The 9052-nt window shown below is 31.3% G+C and overlaps 1 protein-coding gene across 1 annotated transcript; it reads left to right on the forward strand.

Annotated features, from left to right (window-relative positions):
• The first annotated feature begins 7625 nt into the window (after positions 1-7625).
• LOC131034503 (F-box only protein 6-like) lies at positions 7626-8839 on the forward strand. The gene is made up of 2 exons (XM_057966007.2): positions 7626-8335; positions 8698-8839. Exons 1-2 carry the CDS (start codon positions 7626-7628, stop codon positions 8837-8839), a joined length of 852 nt encoding a protein of 283 aa, XP_057821990.2.
• Positions 8840-9052: the final 213 nt, after the last annotated feature.

Raw genomic sequence — 9052 nt, forward strand, 5'->3', positions numbered from 1 at the left:
TTCACATGTTTTCATAAAACAAACTCAACATACAATTTTTTTATGAAATAGAAGGGGATATCAAAATTGTTGTTGGGTAGTTTGTCGAAAACCATCCACCAATGATCCCAAAACATTTTCACAATAGCATCATTTGTGCACCATTTAATAGAAAGTTTTTTATTTTTGGGATCTACGGGTTGACTAGTGCGGGGATTGACAAACAATGAGGTGATTTTGACTTTGGATATCTCGAGATCCTTGATATCCTTATACGATAAGCCATCTGCATATTTTTGCCTCATAGAATCTCACCACAAAAGGGTGGCATTGTGCTCCTCATTCATGGTTTCCATACTCTTTATGATCGATGTGAGAGGATCAAACATTGGGTGGGTTGTCCACATAAATATAGTTTTCTCTTGTGTATTGTGTTTTGTAGTTTGATGTTTCATCATTATAGAGATAAGATAATTATTATTTTATATTTAAGAGCTTAAGAATAAATTAATTTAGGGTCCAGACTGATTAAACCCCTCTTAGTATTGTGGTGTGCTCAACAATTGGTATTAGAGCGCGGTTCTTCTAAGATAATATTACAATCTTGATGAAAGTTTGGGATGGTGGAAGAGATCAATTTCTAAGCACCAAAGTTTGATGGAAAATTTTTTTATACTTAGGATTCATGGATGGAATATCATTTGAACTCTTTTCCACTTGGAATGTGTGATATTATTAAGTCTAATTTTACTACTCTGATTGGTGGTCCTACTACTTAGGATAAGATCAAGAATCATAAAAATAATGCAAGGAAAATAATATACTTTTAGTAGTTTGAGTGACTCAGATTTCTTGAAGGTCAATGGATGCAGAACTGCAAAGCAAATTTTGGATAAGTTGAGTAGTATTTATGGAAATGAGAAGACCAAAAAAATCAAGATGCAAAATCTAATGTATAGATTTGAGAGACTAAAGATGGTTGAAAATGAGCAAATTGAAAGTTACTTGGACCACATGAATGAGATAGTCAATGCAATTAGAGGTATTGGTGGAAAACTGAAGGAATGAAGTTGTGAGAAAAAAAATGAGCACATTGGCTAGACCTTTCAAACTTAAGCTATTTGCTATTAAGGAATGTCATCACATGGATAGATATACCTTGGATCAACTTTATGGATCTCTCTCTGCCTTTAAAATTTTAGAATTGAAGGAGCTACTCAATAACAAGAAAAGGGTTGGATTAATAAGAATATTAGAGATGTACTCGAAATAGGCACTGACATAGATGATATTGAAGTGAACTTTGTGAGGAGACTAAACAAATTACCTATAAAATGCAAAGGTAATTCACCCTTCAAATATTTCATTTTTTAAAGAACTTGTAATTATGTTGATAAATGCACTTTCAGGGAAGATAACTATAAGAGATCATATCATGGTGATACGGGATGTTATTATTATAAGATATTTAATAGAAATAAAAGAATGGATGGCATGGATAATCCTAAAAATTAATATTATTTAATGGAGACCTATCCCACTGAAGAAGAGGATTATGATGAATCATTATTTTTAGCTATATAAGGAAAGGACAATGGAAGGTCTGGTACCCTACATGTTGAGAATAACAGTGAAATATCAATTATTGTGAATACTATATTGCATGCAAAAGTGGAACATAAATCTTGGATAATTGATTTTGGATTCTCAAATCATATAACGAGTGAGGAAAGGAAGTTCATAGATTTTGAAAAAAATGATGGTGGATCAATGAGGTTTGTTGGTGAAGAGGTTATTCCTATCTATGATAAAGGACCCATATCCATTGATGGTAATAACAAGACAAATGATGTTTATTCTGTTCAATGTTTGAGACATAATATTTTAAGTGTGAGTTAGATGTGCAGTAAAAGATACAAGCTTGTATTTCATGGATGTGAATGTGAGATCAAAAAGAAGTTTCTAGAAAGTTCATTATAAGAGGTATAAGAACAAATGGTAATTAATATTATGTAAAAGAAAACAATGGAAGTAGGTGTCGATTGGCACAAAACAATGAATTATGGTTGTAGCACAAAAGAATGGAACATATAAACTTTGAGAACATGATGAAAATCAGCTCTACTCATATTATGAGAGTTCTTCCAAAGATTAGCTAACTTGCCAATACAGTGTGCATGGAATATCAGGTGGGAAAATAAACAAGGAACATATTCAAGAATAAGGAATATTCTAAAACAAGAACTTTTGTGTTGATTCATATTGACCTATACAGACATACAAGGAAAATATGACTAAATGGTGAAAGGTATTTTATGTTTCTCATTGACGATTACTCTAGAATGTCATGGGTTACTTTCTAAAAGAAAAATTGCAAGCACTAGATAGATTTAAGGTATTAAAATCATTGGGTGAACATAAAATAAATACTAAAAAATTATTTAAGGTTTGATAAAGGAAGAGAATTTTCATCAAATGAATTTGATAGATTTTATGAAGAGCATGGTATTAGGAGGAAATTATCTGCATCTAGGACTCCACAAAAAAATGGAGCAATTAAAAGAAAGTATAAGAATATTATTGAAATGTCTAGAACTATATTGAAAGATGCTAACTTGCCTAATGTGTATTGGAAACAAGCTATGCATGCTACTATATATATTCTTGATAGGGTACAATTAAATTAAATCACACAAAGATACCTTATGAATTGTGGCATGGAAGATCACCACCACTCAAATATTTTAGAATTTTGGGAAGCAAGTGCTACATCAGAAGAGATGAAGATGATTTAGGAAAAATAAAGGGGTCTACATACTATAAAAATAAGCACTTGAAGAAGAAGCCTTGATGGCAATCAAAAACTAAATCAATAAAAAGAATAAAAAACCTAATTTTGATAGCAAATCTTAGATTAAAAACAAATTAAATAGTGCAAGAAATATAAACAGGGAATAAAATAGAGTAAATTATTGTACCAATAATAATAGTGACATTAATCATAATGTAGACTACATAAACAACATATATACAAATCTCTATGAAGATCTCTTATCTATTCTAATAATGATGTTCAAATGATTTCAATAGCCCATATTTTATAGTTATAGAGTGTGGCTCATAACTTGCAGTAATGACAAGCTACATGAAGATCAGATTACATATGGTGATATTTTAGTGAGAAATGGAAAGACTAAATCAGAATGCATATGGTGATGAAAAGACCAATGTCTAGGTAGTGTAGAGGGTAAGTTTACATATTTGGTATAGAAAAAATAAAAAACTATGAAATTTGAATTATTACCATTCTTTCTAATAAAATAAAGTGACATAAATTCAAAATAATAACCCTAGTTACACCAACACACAAAAAAAAACATGTTCCTATATGGGATTTTTTTCTAATTCTATAGATCACAATATGATCTAGCTAGAAAATAAGAAGAAAACATGCTAAACAAGATAAAATTATCTCATTAACTATTTTCAATAATTAAAATGGAGGCAATTAAAAAACTTATAGCTTCTATGAAAGCTTTAAATAAAGAATAAAAGATAGTGATAATACTATTATCCTTTGTTAACTTATATGGAAAAAACAAGAAACAATAGTCTCTAATTCACGAGAGATAAAAACTAGCAACAACACTTGAAATTGGCAACAACTTGTGCTACTGACCCCCTTATATCTAACTAAGGAGACAAAATCCTAAGGAAATGAAAGAAGTAAGAGAAAAGAGGGAAAAACTAGTGGGAACAAACCCCCCCCCTCAAAATATACACTACATGTGAATAGAAACTACTATGCTACAATTTTCTTCACGCTAAGGAGGTTTTGCAAAAAGTGAATATGAAAAGATGGTACCCATTTGTATGTCCATAAAGAAGAGAAAGTGTGCCAATATAGAATGTAGCATGGTGAATGTTGTAGTAGGTTTCTCTGCAACAAATGATGGCTCTTCCTTTTGGAAGATAGAAACCTCAAGCTATCAAGCTACTAAATTCCTACTCAAGTGAAATGTATGAAAAAATCAAGATGAATGGTTTTGGGAAATACTCATGTTTCTCTAATCTGATGTTGAACTATGACTCTTACATACAAGACTCCAGAATAGTGACAACTAAAGTGTGAGATTTGTTTGGACGTGAATCAAGACGTGTCAAGATAGTAGCATGGAGAGGTTGAGAGAGAAGAGATAAAAAGATATTCCAAACCAAAAGAAGATGCATCTTGATATGAGAAGACATTAGAGAGAGGACGTGTTCTCAATGTTTTCATCATGATTAAGCAGAAATTGAACAAACAAATGATAAATGTCTAATAGGATTATATCTCACTCATCAATAGGACAAGAATGAATCTCTTGAAGAGAATATGAATTAGCATTCAAGAAGCCAAGACATCTATAAAACTCATAGGTGGAGGCGACTAAATATCTTCTAATATTGTAGGTGTAGAAAGAGGAGAATTAGGAGGAGATGTATCCATGTCATCAGGTTAACCAAGACCCTTCCAATAAGAATTTATTCTTTAGTGTCATCGTCATACATAGGCTCATCATCATTATCAATGGAAAGGAGTATATATATAGTTTATCATTTGGGAATGGAGGTTTAATGACATCTACATAAATTTCCCATAAAGTTTCCCAGAGAGTGTGAGAGCACTCAATGTGTGATAGAGCCCTCCTAGAGCCCATGATATGTGGTCTCCAACTCTTAAATCAATTAATCTTGAGACATGATCATTTTTACTTTCTCATGTATATTTCTAACAATATGTACTTGGTTCAGGAATAAGCCCATACAAATATGGTAATAGATGAATCCATCGATAATGCTTTATGATTCCATCATGCCAAGACTTGTAGTTTCTTTCTTTCAAAGTGATGATAGATGGATGATATTTAATTCCCATTTTAGCCTTAGATTAGATCCTTTTGAAAATTTATTTTAGTACATTTATAACAAAATATCTATGCATTACCCCCAAGAAATATAAATAAAAGTGACACTACAATTTACATGCACATATAAAAATCAACTTTTCATGCAAAAAGTTAGAATCTTGTCATAGAAGAAGAATCTTGTGTAAAATGAGATTTTGTCAATCTGCCAAATTAGTAATTATTCAAATCTTCACGCAAGTTGTCCGTTTCCTATGAAGTCTTAAAATAGCTCCAATTGCGCTACAAAAAGAGACATCCCTGTAAGGGTGCATATACACAGGTATGAGCTCCTCTATCCAGCCTTGTATAGTGAGTATCTACGTAGAAAATTAAAAAAAAACTTGCTGAAAGGAAGTTAAAATTAAAAATTATAATTAACTGTTTTTATTGTTTTCAATAATTAAATTGAAGACAATTGAAAATATTATAGTCTATGTGAAAACATCAAACAAAGAACAAGAAAAGTGATAAATTTTTATCCTATGTTAGCTTATATAGAAAAAGAAAACACCAATAGTTTCCGATTCCTGAGAGGTCAAAAGTGGCAGCAATGCTTGAAACTCGCAACAGCACTCGTAAAAATATGGAAAATCCAGAAAGAAAACTTGCCATGACAAAGGAAACTTATGGTAACACAATGCAACGAAGTGGAAGAAAACCCAATCCAATATACAAGAGTCCAAATAATTGACCCAATTAACATAAAATCACAAAAATAGAACCTAGAAGGAAAAAATTATTATAGGAACTTAAATATATAATCTAATTTGCACGAGGAAAAAAAAATTAGTTTTTAACAGAAGTCTAGAGAAAACATAATCGTATTAGCAAAAGAGAATTTCTAAACCAATTTACAATAGCATTAAAACAATGTTTGAATCTTAAAAAACAAAATCCAATTTCCAAGATTTCATGTAATTATGACCCAATTCCCAGAAGCACAAAAAAGTCAATGGAAAAAATTATTATTGAGGTTAAATGAATATAACCCAATTTGCACAAGCTTAAAAATAATTCCCATTTTTTAACAAAAACTCCAAAAAATTACAACCAAATTAGGGAAAAAAAAAATTCAAAAAATCAAATAACCCAATTTACACAAACTTGGTGAAATAATTATGACCCAATAAATATAGTTGAAAAAAAACATAAACCCAAAAAAGAAAAATTACATTAAAAAAAAAAAATTGCACAAAACACATCCATTTTCTAACCAAAAAAAACGCTAGAGAAAACACAACCGTATCAGCCAAATAAAACTTATAACAATAACAATAATTTAATAATTAATTTATAAGTATGAATAAAAAAATTGTAGACAAGAGTTTGCTGCTTATTATAAATTTCATTTACACAAGACTTCTTAGACTCTACTTTGCTCTCTTGTGATGCCATGTACATCATTGTTTCCATATATATGTATGTATATATGTATGCATATGTATATATAGATATATCATTTCGATCTCCTTATTATATGTTATATATTTTCCTATTGAGATCATGTGTGGCTTAAAAACTACACGCCCTTCTTTAAGCAACATTTTAGGCTAAAGCTCTGTAACCATTTTGTGGTGGCTTCCAATTAAATTTATTGTATGTACCTCTGCCCTAAGATTTTCTCTACCAATAGCTATACACCTCCTATACACCTCTTTGTATTAAATATTCGTACTTAAAAAAAAGGTTCTAAGATTGACAATAAAGTTCAAATAGCCAAAGCTAGTAAGAGAGCAAGGTTTTATAAAATTAATAGCAAATGTGAACCTAGAGGTTATAGAGGTAGGTGAAATTAATGTTAGTCATGGACATGCTTATTGACCATTAAAAGATAGTCTTTAGTAGGAAAATGTTTTTCATAATCTTTAGTAGGAAAATGTTTTTTTATTTTTTGAATATCAAGTGCCAACTTGGGATGGATGAATGTTAGTAGAGAATGTTGATTGTAGTTAAAAAGGAAAAAAAGTCTAGTGGTCAATGATGAAACTTTTGATAGTATTTCAATCTCCAATCCAATAAAATTATTGAAAAGATTCAAAGATTTAAATGTTTTTAAAATATTTTTTATCTATGATTGTAAAAAATTATTTAGCTTCATAATTTTAAAAATATTTTTCTATAAGTATTAAAAACTTAGATTTAAATTATAATATTTTTAAATTATTTTTTTCTTATGTTTTAACATATTTTAATTAAAAAAAATTAATTTAAACTATTATAAATATACACATACATAATTAAATAGATGAAAAACATTGATCACTTCCTTCAACTTAATCTACACTTTATTTATCATTTTATTTGTCTAAGTTAAAAGACCTAAAAGAAATAAAAAATGATACACTAATAGTGTACATCACCGATATATTTATTAATGTATTTATACGACGCTATATGATGTGTTTCTTTTTAGATTAAAAAATTAATTTCAATCACTCGAAATTAACACTAACAATACAATAAAAATGTGGCCCATGACCTAAATAAATGCTATCATGATTATTATCTATGCACAAATAAAGAGTCGTGTCCCCTAGACAAAGTAAACCATACATATATTTAGGGCAGGATAGGTGAATAGGGGAGATATATTTAGGGCAAGATAGGTTAATACTAAGTGTATATATTTGTGCGTGTACATCCAACGGATTCTCCATTATACGCCCCCCAACACACATACTCTCTACAAAAACAGTAATGGATACTAAGTGTATGGACGTTATCGAGAATGAAGATGAAGGGTTAGAAAGATCTGAATTACTGCTCAATACAACGGAAGAGAAGGGAAGGGATACTGAAAGCAATGAGAGGAGCGATGTAGAATCAGTTTGGTCTGAATTCCCTGACCATTTAGTGGAGGAGATATTTTCGAACCTACTGTTCGAATTCACTCTTCCATTTCGTATTGTTTGTAAACAATGGAATAAGCTCTTATCCTCTAACATATTTCTATCTTCATTGGCAGAGAGCGATCCATGGATTCTTCTATGCAGCTCAACGCATTGCATGGCATACTGTTTTCTAAATCAGTGTTGGAAGACTCTTTCCCTTAGTTTCTTGCCAAACCGAACAACAAAAAGTTTCTCATTAGGCAATACAAGATTTTGTAGTTCAGGTGCAGGCCTACTGCTAATCGAATTCGGATGGCCTCGGAAATATATGATCTGTAATCCAATTACAAGGACCTACAGATATAATCCCCCCGTCATATCACAGAGTGCAACTTTATCGGCAATAATGGACAACGGGGAGTCCTACAAAATTGCGGGTGTGACACATGAAAGAAACCCCGGTTCCCTACAAATTTACCATTGTTCTAAAGCGTCATGCCAGATTGAACTTGAGTTGCCACTCGAGCCAAGAGATTTTCCTGTTTCTCATATTTGTTGTGCCAAGGGTCTTCTCATGTGCGTCTTAAACCATGTGGAATTTGTGGTTTGGAACATGGAAGATAAGCAAGTGCAACGATTTTTCTTTCGTACCCGAATCTATATATTCCAGGGGGTAGGATAAACACATGGACCGAACGACTGGTTGTATGTGTATCGTCGATCCTGTTTGTAAGAACATATTATTCCGACTCCGTTTGTACCTCTTTCGAGATTGTGTGGGAATTCTTCAAGGAGGAAGAGAGCTCTATATGGAGTTGGAAAGAGATGACAAGAATGCCTCCTGATTTGTGTCGTAAATTTTTTAATGCGCGTTCAATTAAAATGGGAAAGTTTTCAGAGTATGAGACTTTCATTGTTGGAAATTTTCTCTGTTTCAGAGGTGGGTATAGAAATACAAAGCTCTTTGTCTACAGCTTACAGGGGAAGGGCTGGAGTCGGATCAGAGTTCCTGATTCTGACAGATTTAGAAGGTATAACACAAATTTTGAGTTTCAACCTAAGCCAGGCATGAAGATATAGGTTTTCCTTAATATGTTTTGTAGTAACTTGATCTGATCTGTTTAGAACATACATTACATGGCAGATGAATGATTCTGACAGATTTAGAAGGTATAACACAAATTTTGAGTTTCAACCTAAGCCAGGCATGAAGATATAGGTTTCCCTTAATATGTTTTGTAGTAACTTGATCTGATCTGTTTAGAACATACATTACATGGCAGATGAATATTT

The sequence above is a fragment of the Cryptomeria japonica genome, chromosome 11 (genome assembly GCF_030272615.1).
Source record: "Cryptomeria japonica chromosome 11, Sugi_1.0, whole genome shotgun sequence".
In the NCBI taxonomy this organism is placed as follows: Eukaryota; Viridiplantae; Streptophyta; class Pinopsida; order Cupressales; family Cupressaceae; genus Cryptomeria; species Cryptomeria japonica.

Excerpts from the sequence above, each read along its gene's own strand:
- LOC131034503 (XM_057966007.2), top strand. The coding sequence starts at position 7,626 with ATGGATACTAAGTGTATGGACGTTATCGAGAATGAAGATGAAGGGTTA. Across the intron at positions 8,336-8,697 it reads TGTGCCAAGGGTCTTCTCAT|AGGTGGGTATAGAAATACAA; the intron begins GTGCGTCTTAAA and ends TCTCTGTTTCAG.